The sequence below is a fragment of the Heterostelium album genome, assembly GCF_000004825.1.
Source record: "Heterostelium album PN500 unplaced genomic scaffold PPL_scaffold5, whole genome shotgun sequence".
NCBI lineage: Eukaryota > Evosea > Eumycetozoa > Acytosteliales > Acytosteliaceae > Heterostelium > Heterostelium album.
In genome coordinates, this window is record NW_008805067.1 from 82631 (window position 1) to 96763 (window position 14133).

Sequence of the window (14133 nt, forward strand, 5' to 3'; positions counted from 1 at the left end):
AGAATTTAAAACTTGTTTTACCTTATTTCTTCATCAACAAAAGTATTTATCAATATTCTTACATAATTGATAGACTATGAATTTTTATTTTCTATTTTGTAATACAAAAAAAAAGAATGTTCTGAAGAAGATGGTTTCAAACAATTTCCTGTTTTGTTTCAATCTATAGATTAGTTTGTGGTTTATTTAATCATTCAGTCTGTGAGAAAACCAAATTTCCATAATAAGAGTGATCACTGCCCAATCTCTGTAGACATCAACCTCTCAGCTTCTTACACAAAACAAAAAAAAGAATTGAAAAAAAAAAAGACCGCATCGAGGCCGCATAATGGGCCCCTTTTGGAAAAAATATGTTGCTCTGCTGAGATTCGAACTCAGATGACTGGATTCAAAGTCCAGGATACTAACCCTTATATGACAGAGCATTTAATGATGATCAAAAAAATACATTACAGATAATATAATTTTTTTCCAGTTTTCCTATTAATTCAAAATATTTTAAAGTCAACTTAAATTTTTGACAAAAAAAATTATTTGATATATTATTTTATATTTTTTAAAATAAAAAACAATTCGCAAAATGTGTCATTTGCATAGGTAAATTGGGAAATTTCATTATCGGGATTTTGTTTTAAATCAGTCAGAAAAAAAAATAAAATTTTATTTTTTTTAAAACAATCAGTAACAAAAATCAATTATTTATTTATTTAGAAACAAAGTTAGTTAAATGTTAGAAATGAACAGAGAATGGAATATTCAAGCATCCAATGCTGCACTCAATACAACTAATCCAATTAGAGCGATTGTAGATACAGGCAAGTATAAGCCAAACCCAGAGAAATCAGTGATTCCTCTATCGATTGGTGATCCATGTGTATTCGGTAATTTGAATGTCGATCAATATGTCAATACAGTTCTCGTTGAGAACATTCAGTCCGGTAAATTCAATGGTTATCCTCCATCAATTGTAAGTAACTCTGTCTTTGATGGAACTGAAATGAAATAACTAACCAAACAACGATCGTTTTCTTTTTTTTTTTTTATTATTAGGGATATGAAGCATCTAGAACTGCAATTGCAAAGTTTGTTGAAACAAAGACATCACCATTGACTGCTTCTGATATCATTATCGCAAGTGGAGCGTCGGGTGCCATTGAGATTGCATTGACTGCCATTTTGAACCCAGGAGACAACATTCTTATTCCAAAGCCTGGTTTCTCACTGTATGAGTGCATCTGCCACAGCAAGGGTTTCAACATTAAACACTATAATCTACTGCCAGAGAGATCATGGGAGATTGACATCGATCACCTCAAGTCACTGATCGACTCCAACACCAAAGCCATTCTCATTAACAATCCATCGAATCCATGTGGAAGTAACTTTTCAGCCAATCATCTTCAACAAGTAAGTAAAGTTAACAACAAAAACATAGTAATTTACACATACTTACTTACTTACTTTTGAACTACCATCTATTAACAATTCAAACTACCAGATTTTACAAGTTGCTGATCAATATCGTTTACCAATTATTTCCGATGAAATCTATGCAGGAATGACATTCGGAGACAACGTATTCATTCCAATTGCATCGTTAACTGAAACCGTACCAGTTCTCTCTATTGGTGGTATTGCTAAAAGATTTTTAGTACCAGGTTGGAGAGTTGGTTGGATTGCAGTACACGATAGAAACAATTTGTTTACCGCAGTAAGTAACATTAAACAAAGCAATTGCTTTAATGATTATGACTAATTAACTATAAATAATATGTAATTGATAGATTAAAAAATCATTAGTTTCACTATCCCAACTCATTTTGGGACCAAACTCTTTGATCCAATCGATCTTACCAAGCATTTTAGATACCAACAACGAACAAATCAATAAGTTCTTCCAAACTGTAAACGCAACACTCGAAGAACAATCTAGATTCACCGTTGAGTCTTTGTCAAAGATTGACGGACTTACACCAATTACATCATCCGGAACAATGTATCAAATGGTAACGTTTATAAACTATTAATTATTTTAAAACTTACAATTGAGAACTAACTAATATATTTATAGATTGGTATTGATACAAGTAAATTCGTTGGTATTGAAGATGATGTTGCATTTATGGGTCAACTCTTACAAGAGGAAAGTGTATTTGTCTTGCCTGGTACAGTGTTTGGAATGAAAAATTTCTTTAGAATCGTATTTTGTGCGCCAATGGAAAAGTTGGCTGATGCCTATCAAAGAATCAGTGTATTCTGTGAGAATCACCGTAAGAAATAAATAATAACAATACTTTACTTTAGTTTTAATTTAATTATTAAAATAATAATGATAACTATTTTGTTTTGTTTTGTTTTATTTATTTGATAAACGTCGATTTTTATTTATTTAATTTTACTTTCTTATTGTTTTTAAATGTACCTGAACTACTGATGTCATTCTCAGTGATACCAAACTTTCTAACCAATTTAGCTTTATCTTCGTCGGTCGATGTCTTTGGTTTGGTTGCTTTAGGTTGTGATTGTTGTTGTTTTTGTGGTTGTTTTGATTTCAATGTCTGTAAAATATCTTTCTTCTTGTTATTGTTATTGTTGCTGTTGTTATTGTTGTTTTGTTGTTGTTTTCCTTTCTTGTGGACCACTTGAAGACGAGAGTTTGCAGTTGCTTTCATTGCCTCTGGCAAAAGATAATCGGGAATAATTCTAAGATTTCTAGCAATCTTCTTTTTCAAAAGAGGAACATCGTGTTTAAGTGCTTCTAAATCTTTTGGATTTGCTTCAAAATGACTCTATACATATTTATAAAATATCGATTATAATTATTAGTATGTTTTAATTGATTAATATTATTTAAAACCGACTATCTACTAACCTTTAACTTCTCATTATTGATGATTTCCAATTCAATTTCTTTCTTTCTGGCGGCGGAAATCTCATTCTTACTGACGGTATTCAAAACATCTTCCACACGATAACGGAAACCTTCGATTGCATTCATCTTGAATTCGAATGGCTTGAGATTGTATCCGGTTTCACCTCTCTTCTTTTGAACCTCGTGAAGCAAATCGTCATTGTCTGGTGTGATGAACGAAAGTGCGATACCTTTGTTTGATCCTCTTGCTGTTCTACCAATACGATGTACATAGTTCTTAACAGTTCTTGGGAAATCAAAGTTTACAACTATAATTATTAATTATTAATTTATTAATATTAATATCAAATTTAAAAAGTAATTTAAGGTTATAATAAATTATTACTTACCAATATCTACGTTTCTAAAATCAATACCTCTTGAAACACCATATTCTGTGTCTGTTAACTTTGTCTTCTTTTCTGTCTTGACCTTTGGAGTACTTGAAAAGAATGAATCTTCCATTTCTTTCTCGTCGTCACTAGTTTTTTCTTCTTTTACTTTAATTTCATCATCACCATCTTCTTGTTCCTCATCCTCTTCATCTTGATCTTCTTGAGCATCAACATCTATTTCCTCTTCCTCTTCTTCTTCTTCTACTTCCTCATCATCATCCTCTACCTCTTCATCATCATCTTCGACTTCTTCTACCTCTTCATCATCATCTTCAGCTACCTCGTCTTCTTCTTCATCATCTTCGTTTTCTTCTTCTTCTTCTTCGTCATCATCACTAGTTGTTTCTTTCTTTACTTTATTTTCTTTCTTTACTTTTGGAGTTGGTTGACTTTCTTCCTCTTCGTCATCTCCTAATGGTTCATCCTTAAGTTCGATTGGAGTTTGTTTAAATGATTCGTCGGTAGCAATCAGATAGTCAAAGATACCCTTATTAAACTGTAAAATGATATGATGTCTAGAGTTAATTGGGAGTTCAGAGTTGAGAACGGCCGCTTTAATATGGAATCTCTCCAAAAACAACTTTAATTTATAGCAACTAGAAGTATCGTTTACAAAGAAAAGAATCTTTCCTTGCATCAACTTTAATCTTAACAATGAGAAAACCAATAAAAACTTATCAAAGTTTGAACATCTAATAATAATAATAATAACAACACCAATATTAATAAACTAACTTATTTAAACAACAACAACAAAAACAACAAACAACATACCTAATTGAATATTCTGAAAGATTTGATTTCTCAACAGTATCTTCTAATCTTAAGATAGCCTAAAAAAAACAAAACAAAACAAGAATCGTTAATATAATATCATTTCAATGTTATTATTATTATTAATATTATTATTACTTACTGGTGTATGTAAGATTAACTTTTTCAATTCTTCGACTTGAGCGGTGAGTGTTGCAGACATCAAGAAACCTTGACAGACCTTTGGGAGATATGATTTGATGGTGTTGATATCCTCTTGATAACCGTATGACAGAACGAGATCTGCCTCATCGATTACCAACATCTCGAGAGAACTCTCCAACTGAATGGAACCACTCTTCAAATGATTGACTAAACGGGTCGGTGTCGAGATGATAATATCGGGAATATCTCTCAACAGACCCTTCTGCTCTGACTCTGACTGGTCACCAGCCAACTGAACAACAGACAACTGTGTATAGAAACAAATCTGTAGGAAATGATTCTTTACTTGTTCACACAATTCTCTTGTAGGCACCAAAACAACTGCTCTAATACATTTTTTATTGTTCTATTTTAATATTGAAAAATTGAGTTTGTTAGTTAGCTATAAACATGATTATTGATTGGTCGATTGATTGATTGATTGATTATTTACATTTGCTTTTGACATTAAAATCTTTTGAACGATTGGTACGGAATAGGCAGCGGTTTTACCACTACCGGTTCTTGCTTTTGCGAGGATATCTTTACCTTGCAATGCCAGTGGGATTGCTTTCGATTGGATGAGAGTTGGATGATCGAAACCCATCTTTCTGATGGATCTAGTGATTCTCATATCTAGACACATCGACTCGAATGTTGTATCTTGATCAATCAGTGATTGACTGACCTTACTATTCTGATTATTATTTATATTTAAATTCATTTTATTTAATAATCAAATATAATATATAAATAAATAAATATAAAAAAATAAATAAATAAATAATTTTAATATTAATAGTCACACCACTCGACACTCGATTCTTTTCGTTTTTTCAAAAAAATATAAAAAAATTCATTAAAAATGATTTAAATAAAAATGAAAAAAAAAATTATTTTTTTGAAATTCAAAAAATAATAAAAAAGAGGTTTAATAGCAAGCAACATGTTTTATTGAGTCTCTGATTTACTCAAGTAACTTCATATCATATTGGTTATTTTGAAATGAAACAAGTTCAAAATAGAACATATATAAGGAAAGAATTAAACAGTTTTCAAAAAATAAAAAAAAGAGAAACAGTAAAGAACTGTAAAAAAGATTGAAAATTGTTCCATCGATTTTTTGTTCTCTGTTGATAGGTGTTAATTCTAATGACTTACACTAAATGGAGAAACTTGAAAAAAAAAAATCACAATGGAGAATCCAAAGAAATGAATGTGGATCATATTTTCTTGCAATGATATTTAGAAGTGTCAATTCTTGTTGTGGTTGTGGATTTAATTTAAACACTTTTTCTTTTAAATACGAATCTGTTCTCCAAGGATGGAACACCTTTAGAAGAATCTCTGAATCAATCAATTCTGACCTCGTTTGCTTTATTCTCTCAGACCTGAAGAGATCAGTACCAAATTTTAATGGATATTCAGTTTTCAATCTATAAGATTCCACTAATGAATACTTCAAAATTTCCTCTTCAACAAAAAATCTATTCAAATTAATATAACAAAAATCTAAACTAAACTATGATCTAGTTATTATTTTTTAACTATCAAACATCATATCTTGTTTTATTTTTAAAATCAATATTTGTCTTTAAATTTTAATTAAAATTAACATAACAACAACTTTGCTTTATTTTGTTCCAAATTAATAAAAACAGATTTTTTTTAAGTACTAGTTGACGAAACTGTTAAAATGTGTTAAAATAAAAAAGTAATAAAAGATGAAAAAATATTAAAAGTTATATTGTTGTTGTTACTTTAGTTGTTATTGGTATTAAAATATTTAATTTGTTTATTATACTTAATTAAGTGGGGATTTAAAAATATAATTTAAAAAATAAATACTTGTACAAATAAAAAAACAATGAAATTAAATTTCTTAAAATAAATGTTTACTTCATTCATCATTCATTAATTTAATTAATAATAATATAAATTTTTATACAGTTAAAATAATGTTTATTTCTTTTAATTATAAATTTATATTTAGAATAATAATATTATTAAAAAACCAATAATTCTTATAAATAATATTAATATTAATCTAGATTTATAAATTAAAATAAAAATCAAACGATATCATATCAATATCAATGTCACTGGAAGATTCATTTTGTTGTTGTTGTTGCGTTTGTTATTGTTTTTTTAATAGTTGCAATAGCAATTGTCTTGATGATCCATTCGGAATAGTAGAGTATATCGATAACTATAGAGAGCAATCCGAGCAATATAAATTGGTAGTGAAAATTAAGACACTGCTCATCATTCAGATACTACTGAGTATTCCACCGATGTTTACAACCTACTATCTCGGAATATTCTTTACCTCTCTATCGTTGGTAGCTATTCTAATGGGATACTATGGTATATCTAATCTACAAAAGAGTGCGACTGTTGTTGTAAGTATTGAATTGATTCAATCAGTATTACAATTTACTTATTCGTTTTTTTTAAAATGAACATTAAGTATTGCTCTGTAAGTGAATTATGTTTCTTTATTGGTAGTTTCTCATTATTTCAATTCGTAGAAAATTCAAATGTTTGGATTTCATTTCCCAAATGGGGAAAGGTATTTGTAATTATTTCTTTTGGTTTATGGAGTTTAGGAACTGTAAGTTTTAATATAAATGGATCCAAATACCATTTTAATTATAATAATAATAATATTGACTTTTTTTTGTCTATCAAGATGATATGTATTAAATTTAGTTTAGATGTTTATAAACAACCCGAAAAAGATCCATTGTTGGTGGATATTGAGATTTCAAATCAACCATACAATGGTGGTGGTAGTTTAGCTGGATATAATACTTTTGATCTCCTTAATAATAATAATAATAATAATAATAATAATAACAATAACAATAATGGTAATAATAGCCAAAACTATGAGGCTATATCGATACCTAAATAAAATTTAAACTATAATTTATACATCTTTTTTTATATTTAATAAAAATAATAATACAATTTTAACTTGATTTACCAGTTTGCTGTTGTTGTTGTTGTTGTTGCTGTTGAGGTGTTTGTTGATGCTCAACGTTGATATCGTTTCTTAGCTGTTTGAAAAACTCTGTTGTATTGTGAATCTTTAGTGGTTCGAATTTTGGTGCTGTATTTTTGGTGTTATTCATCAGTTGTTGAAGTAACTCATCATCTTTTTGCTATTAATTAAAATGTTAATAATAATTTAATGAATGAAGTGAACTATTAAAACATACTAAATTAGATAGAACCCATTTCAAAGGATTACTTGTTGAACCGACTTGGTTGGAGAGATGTTTCTCTGCTTGATTCAAACGGTCATCGATCTCATTGAGATTCTTTGTTATGTCTTGACAGAGAATATGTAGCTTATCAATGAGTGGGAACAATTGTTGAACTTGTGTTGTCTTTTCCAATAATGCAGGTATCAATACTTTATCTGTTCTATCTGTATCAGATTTAATCTATATATATATATATATATATATTTAATAATAGATTAGATTACAGTTGTTAGTTAAAAAACAAACAAACAAACATTATAGATCTTAATATTATCTTTAAATATGTACATACAGTTTCAACAAAAGCACCAAATTCATCGATACGTGCCAACATATAATCGATGGTACCATCTACATTTGCAGCTTGTTCATTTGTACTGTTTGAGAATGATAAGTAATTTGCATATTGATTTGCAATCGATTGAACTAAATCTTGATCTTCTTGATCCATTCTCTTTTTTATATCTCCCTTTTGGTTATATTAATAGAATTGAATTTGAAATGATGTAATAATGACCAATACTAGTGAGTGGTGCAGCGGAGTGGTGAAAGTGGAATGAAATGAAATTAAAAAAAAAGTTTTCATATTTTTCAAAATTTTCAAAAAAAAAAATAAAGATACTTCGTTTTTTTATTTTGATCGATTGTTATTTATCACTACAATTTTCATATTCTTACTCTTATAGAAAAGTAGATAGATAGATCTTCTTCTCATCATACATACAGTGTGTATCAATAATTAAAGTTTAGTTGACTAGATCTAGTTATTAACTTTTATAAAACAACAATATATATAGTAAATCGAAAAAAATGAAGCACGTTTCAGCAATCAAACAGATCTGTAGATTTTGTCAAATTATCAGAAGAGGAAAGAATTTGTTTGTATATTGCAAAGTTGAAGTTAGACACAAACAAAAGCAAGGATGGGTATGCACGCAACACTATGAATCACAATTATTATGTCAATCATCATATATGTTTATTAACTATTTTTCAAATCAATCAATTTTAGATTCAAAATAAATAAACAAAATTTTTAAAAGATAATAGGATATAGATATAGATATAGAGAAATTAAAATAAAAATGTTATATATACATATTTAAAAATCGAATCAAATCAATTTAAAGATCAATCAAACTTCATTTTTAGAGTTATATTTGACAGCAAAATATAATTAATACTACTTTTTTGATAAGCAACAACAACAAAATTATTATATTATACAACCTTTATATGTCCAGCAAATAATTATTATTAGGTTGCATTGTAATTAATGAATCACCAAAATATAATCTCCTCCATTTTCAAACACAAAAACAAAAAACACAATTATTTGTTGTCCAATTATATTTTTTCATTGGTATTGATGTTGAGAAAAAAATTGATTAAAAGAGTTATCTTCACCTATAAATTTGCTTTTAATTAATTCATCAATTATTGATTTTATATCATACATATATAAATAACTAAGTTTCTTAAATAGAACTTGACATTTAAATCATATAATATACTTTTATTTATTAATATATAAATTTTAATATATAAATTTTAATATACAACAACAACAACAACAACAATATGGGGTAAGTCTTATCTCTTTACTTTACAAGTTTTATTTAAACTGAAAAAAAGAATGTTATTACTAATTTATAAATTGTGTACAGTATTGTCTCACTTTTATTAGATTGTGTTGTAATCTCTACTGCTGCTGCAGGTGTTCGTAGAACCGTTGGTTATGAGTAGGTTATAGTTAAAATAGTTGAATGATTGATTTACTAATGTTATTTTATTTAGTCTTTCAAAAACAGTATTGTCAAAGTTTAATAAACCAAACTCTAGAGCATTCGTCTCTGGATTCTTCAATGTAGGTGAATGGGTTGCAGATAAGGGAACTAACATGGTAAAGAAAACAATCACCAACTACAAACTCAACGAATACAAACCAAAAGATATCAAGTTCAAAGTAGATGACAAGTTCAACAAAGATTAAACAGACAAAAAGAAAGAAAAAGAAAAAACATTAATAATAATAAAATAAAGTGTACATTATATATATATTTTAATTGATTATTTCGAGTAACGTTTGATATTAACTTTGTTTTACTATTCGGTATCAAACATCACCATCATCATATATTGTTTGATATTAAATCGTTATTAACTCTACTCCTACTACTACGACTGCTATTTCTTCCAATTCTCTGTAAGTAAACCTCTCTTGTCATATAATATACACCGTCACCATAGGGAATGGTTTCAATCGGTAGTAAACCGGAGAACCAATAACTACCTTTGCCAAGAAGATACTTCCAATTGGTTCGCCAACCTAAATTATAGTTTTTCTTATCTCTACTACCATCTATATTCTCAATGGTTGTTTGTCCTGTTGACTAATAACAATGATAAATTAGTAACTAATCATAATCAGCGACACATTTGCTAATCTTTTTTAAGAATACACTTACAACTAAATACATATGAAAACCTGTAAATGCACCCAATACAATAAGGAGTAGTGCTGTCATTACAGTCGATACAATAATTAGATATCTTTGATATTCATCAAATCTATCTGTAAACTAAAAATATCAACAAATATATGTTAGTATGATGTTGCTGTTGTTAATAATAGTTTAGTTAGTTGGTTAGTTACTTACAAGTCGTCCATCATAAAATAAAATCAGCGAATGTAGCTGCAAGTGAAAACTACCAATCCAAAGATTAGCAAGAAACAATATAAAATGTCTATAATTTCGATAACCCATACAGTTTGCCATCCATGCTAGAAGAATAATGTTATAATATTATATTAGTTTATTGTTGTTGCGTTAAATTAAATAATTATATTATACATACGACAATGATGATCCATTCTTAAAACACATTTATTACAAACATTACAATGATGACATCTAGGTGGTTTTGGTCTCTTACACTTCTTACAGTAACCCCATCGGCTTGTTAAATCGATATCACCAAACATTTGTATAGTTTCATCATCTTCATTACTAATATTATAATTGTTGCTATTATTATTATTATTATTGTTATTACTATTGTTATTGTTATTACTGCTACTAGTTTCATTGTTGTTGTCATTGTTATCTTCATAGGTTGTACCATCACCACCGACAGATGGAAATCTTGGTGAACCAGGATCCATCGATATACATTTGAAAAAATGATAGTATATTGAATAGGTTATGTACATTGATAGGATAAGATCTCCAAGTAGATCGAATCCTGTGAAATAAAACAGAGTGGAATGATTCTTAGGTAGCAAACCTGGCAGTATCTCAATGAAATATATATAGACAACCAATGTTATGAGGCCTGTTGCTCCACCAACAAACAGAGGTCCTGTCAACCTCGTCAACAAATGAAAGTTAATATTTATAAGATTCATTCTTTTAGAATTTTGAAAAATATTTAGGTTTTATATTTTCAACAAAGAAAACATATCTATCTAGATGTAATATATATAAATACTAGTACAAAATGAGGTGTCATTCAATAGTTAATTAAATAAGGAAACAGTTAGCAAAAGTCTTTTTTTTTTTTTTTTGTTTTTGAGATTTGTCGATTTAAAAAGGAAGTTTTTTTTTCATATGAATTTGATCAACGTCTTTTTTATTCACTGCGATTGTGTTATACTTTACACTTGTTTAATCTACATTTAGTTAGTTTAGTTTAGCTTAGTTTAGTTAGATTTTATATAGAGTAGAGGGTAGAGATGAATAGAAATTATATCAAGATTTTCACATCGAGCAACTTTGGTGTGATTAGAGGTATCGGTTCAACAACAGGTAGAACTTCATTGTTTGGAAATTCAGGTTATCAAAACAATGTACTCTCATTGAGTGGAAACACTTATCAATTGGCAAACTATGCAATCAAGCAAGCAGTTGGTAGACGTATCAAACCAAACATATTCGTTCAATCACCGGGACAGGTCTTTGAAAATGCAATGCCATCACCGATTGTATCGACTTTGTTGTCACCAAGCTTGTGGTTCGATCAAGCGAAATACTATTACAAGACATTCGGTTCATACTCAATGATCAAGAGTAAACTAAAGAAGTTGACCGATGAGAAATTCACTGTCAAACAGTAAGTCAATCAACAATCAACAAACTAAAACAAACAATCAAACAATCAAACATGTTTGAAACAACAACAATAATAATCCATTACTAATAACTTATATTAATATATATATACTTATATAATAATCAAGATTTTTAGAAGAATCAAAAGAGAAATATACAAAACTTAATCAAACAATGTTAAGTGGAAATATTGATAAAGATATTACAACTATTTACTTTCACTCTGTTTGTATTAATTATTAAAGAAAAGAAAAAGAAAGGTAAAGTATCACTAACATTGTTTTGTTAATAGGTATTATCGACTCAATTTAAATCACAACCAAAATATATAAAATCATCGTGGTCAGCAGAACTAAACAAACCAAAGGCCATCTGGTCAAGGTCAGGTCAAATCAAAACATCGTTGAGCGGAGATACCGAATTTTTTGCACAGATCTGTGTGGAGTTTAGCGGTACACAATCAATGTCGTTGGTAGACACCAGAAATGGAACCACCCTTTCTGAGGCAGTCAATGTGCCATTCAAAGATATTTATGTATTCGAAAGATGTCTAAGTTCACTACCATCCGAATGGAAGATTTGCGCTCAAGTTACACCAACTACCGCCAACAACACAACAAATTAATTAAAGAGCAACTTTACAAAATATATAAATATAAATAAAAACTGTTATAACAAACCAACAAAATAACAAATAACAAATTGGAAATTGCGAAATTATTATTTTAATTTATAATATTTAATATTTATTTACAAAATTTTTAATAACACAATTTGATGTTATAAGATAAAGTTGTTTGGAAAGGAGGTTGGTTGTTGGAGTGTGTTTTGTTGGAACAATGTTGTTATTATTATTATTTATGATTGGATTTGGATTTATATTGTTTTTTTTTTTTCTTTTTCTTTTTTTTCTCTTTTTTTTTTTTTTCTTTTTTTTTTTTTCTTTTCTTATCATATTTGACTTTTAAGTTGTTTTAAAAGTTTGTCGAATATTAGTTCTTTTGTTGTTGTTGTTGTTGTTATTATTATTATTATTATTATTACGTTTTTAAAATGGAATGAAATCATTACCACTGTTGAATGAACCAAATTCGTTGTCAAATGATGTTGGCAAAGTTGAAAAGAAAGGATATGGATCGGTGTTGGCATTGTTGCGTTCAACAAAACCGTTGGATTGGGTGGTGGATGTGGTGGTTGTCGAGGTGATGAATGGATTGTTTTGGCTGGGATTGGTGATTACGGTTGGCTGGCTTTGATTTTGTCCGATCAGAGTTGGACTGACGGGCGAGTTCTGGTTGGGACTCATGGGCAACGGTGCGATTGTACCGATACCGCCGACACCCTCTGTGATAAAGAGATCGAGCAGCTCCGACAGCGTCTCAGAGTCACGCGCCGAAGTATTTCTAAAGACACGTCGCACTTTTTCGGCACGCTGTCTTGGATCCAACTGTACATAGGCATTCATCATATGTTTGAATGCCTCTTCAAACTCCATACGCTGTGGTATACTACTGTTGCCGCCGCCACTACTACTACTGCTGCCGCTGTTAGAGGAGTGGTTGTTGGTTGTGGAGGTTCCATTGAGGTGGGCACCAGCTCCGTTTATTATAGTTGGAAAAGTTGTTGTGGATGTCGACGATCCGGAACCGCTGCCGCCAGGTGTCTGTAGTATCTGCTGTGTTGCAAGCGTCTGTTTGAAGTTGTGATCCAGTAGTTTTTCGATGAGTCGCTGCTGCTCTGACTGCTGCATCTGTATCTTTGTGACCGAGTCCATGAGGATGTCGTTCCACGAGCGCTTCTTGGGTGGCTGTTTTTTCTTGAGTTGTTCGGGTTTCGAGATGACTTTGATCGGCGAAGTCAGGGCGTATAAATTCTTTATCGGTTGTTTGGTGATGGGCTCGAAGCCCTCGATCTTGACGCGGAAGAACATGTCCTCGTGCTGCGATGTCAGCACTTTGATTCTGAGCTCCACGGTGACCATGTCACCTATATCGTTCGGTGTCGATTTGTGTTCGACCGGTTTCGACTTTACGAAATCCACTTCCTTCTCGTCGACGACACCGCCAGTGTCGTTATCGTAGAGCAGCACTGCTTCGAACGCAACGTTGTTCAAATCGATATCGTGTTTCTTCATTTTCAATTGCACTGTGAAAGGACTGTTCTTGATCACCACTCTAATATTCTTTTGCAAGCCATTTCGTGTGACTTTCTCTTCGAATGGTGATGTTTGTAAAATTAATTCTAATCTTTCATTCATTTTTTTATCTTTCTCTCTTTTTTAATCTTTCTTTGTTATTATATATATTATTTCTATAAATCTATCTATTATCTATCTATTATCTCTATTGGTTAACTGATTGTGTTGTGTGTTGTTTTAAAAATAATAATATTATATATAAATAAATAAATAAATAAGAGGTGAAAGAGAAAAATGTGATTGATTAACGTGGTTGGAGTGGTTGTTGTTAGTGTGGGTGCGTGTGAAA

At 29.9% G+C, this 14133-nt stretch overlaps 8 protein-coding genes across 8 annotated transcripts; 4 read left to right on the forward strand and 4 right to left on the reverse strand.

Moving 5' to 3' along the window:
* Positions 1 to 736: 736 nt before the first annotated feature.
* Positions 737 to 2281, forward strand: tat (tyrosine transaminase; the record flags this gene model as incomplete). The annotated part of the gene is made up of 5 exons (XM_020575979.1): positions 737 to 967; positions 1051 to 1407; positions 1499 to 1711; positions 1785 to 2006; positions 2072 to 2281. 5 exons carry the CDS (start codon positions 737 to 739, stop codon positions 2279 to 2281), a joined length of 1233 nt encoding a protein of 410 aa, XP_020433968.1.
* A 100-nt stretch (positions 2282 to 2381) lies between these two features.
* On the reverse strand, positions 2382 to 4987 carry ddx56 (putative RNA helicase; the record flags this gene model as incomplete). The annotated part of the gene is made up of 6 exons (XM_020575980.1): positions 2382 to 2789; positions 2873 to 3180; positions 3262 to 3998; positions 4081 to 4139; positions 4223 to 4630; positions 4718 to 4987. The coding sequence occupies 6 exons, from the start codon at positions 4985 to 4987 to the stop codon at positions 2382 to 2384; spliced, it is 2190 nt and encodes a 729-aa protein (XP_020433969.1).
* A 1734-nt stretch (positions 4988 to 6721) lies between these two features.
* PPL_05085 (uncharacterized protein) lies at positions 6722 to 7180 on the forward strand (the record flags this gene model as incomplete). The annotated part of the gene is made up of 2 exons (XM_020575981.1): positions 6722 to 6877; positions 6956 to 7180. The coding sequence occupies 2 exons, from the start codon at positions 6722 to 6724 to the stop codon at positions 7178 to 7180; spliced, it is 381 nt and encodes a 126-aa protein (XP_020433970.1).
* Positions 7181 to 7238: 58 nt separating this feature from the next.
* Positions 7239 to 7986, reverse strand: PPL_05086 (uncharacterized protein; the record flags this gene model as incomplete). Its single annotated transcript, XM_020575982.1, has 3 exons — positions 7239 to 7430; positions 7488 to 7715; positions 7828 to 7986. The coding sequence occupies 3 exons, from the start codon at positions 7984 to 7986 to the stop codon at positions 7239 to 7241; spliced, it is 579 nt and encodes a 192-aa protein (XP_020433971.1).
* Positions 7987 to 9116: 1130 nt separating this feature from the next.
* Positions 9117 to 9528, forward strand: PPL_05087 (uncharacterized protein; the record flags this gene model as incomplete). The annotated part of the gene is made up of 3 exons (XM_020575983.1): positions 9117 to 9121; positions 9203 to 9277; positions 9333 to 9528. 3 exons carry the CDS (start codon positions 9117 to 9119, stop codon positions 9526 to 9528), a joined length of 276 nt encoding a protein of 91 aa, XP_020433972.1.
* Positions 9529 to 9667: 139 nt separating this feature from the next.
* On the reverse strand, positions 9668 to 10944 carry PPL_05088 (DHHC family palmitoyltransferase; the record flags this gene model as incomplete). Its single annotated transcript, XM_020575984.1, has 3 exons — positions 9668 to 9928; positions 10004 to 10110; positions 10395 to 10944. 3 exons carry the CDS (start codon positions 10942 to 10944, stop codon positions 9668 to 9670), a joined length of 918 nt encoding a protein of 305 aa, XP_020433973.1.
* Positions 10945 to 11271: 327 nt separating this feature from the next.
* On the forward strand, positions 11272 to 12272 carry PPL_05089 (uncharacterized protein; the record flags this gene model as incomplete). Its single annotated transcript, XM_020575985.1, has 3 exons — positions 11272 to 11648; positions 11776 to 11872; positions 11940 to 12272. The coding sequence occupies 3 exons, from the start codon at positions 11272 to 11274 to the stop codon at positions 12270 to 12272; spliced, it is 807 nt and encodes a 268-aa protein (XP_020433974.1).
* A 423-nt stretch (positions 12273 to 12695) lies between these two features.
* PPL_05090 (putative transcriptional regulator) lies at positions 12696 to 13904 on the reverse strand (the record flags this gene model as incomplete). The annotated part of the gene is made up of 2 exons (XM_020575986.1): positions 12696 to 13337; positions 13680 to 13904. The coding sequence occupies 2 exons, from the start codon at positions 13902 to 13904 to the stop codon at positions 12696 to 12698; spliced, it is 867 nt and encodes a 288-aa protein (XP_020433975.1).
* Between the last annotated feature and the right edge of the window lie 229 nt (positions 13905 to 14133).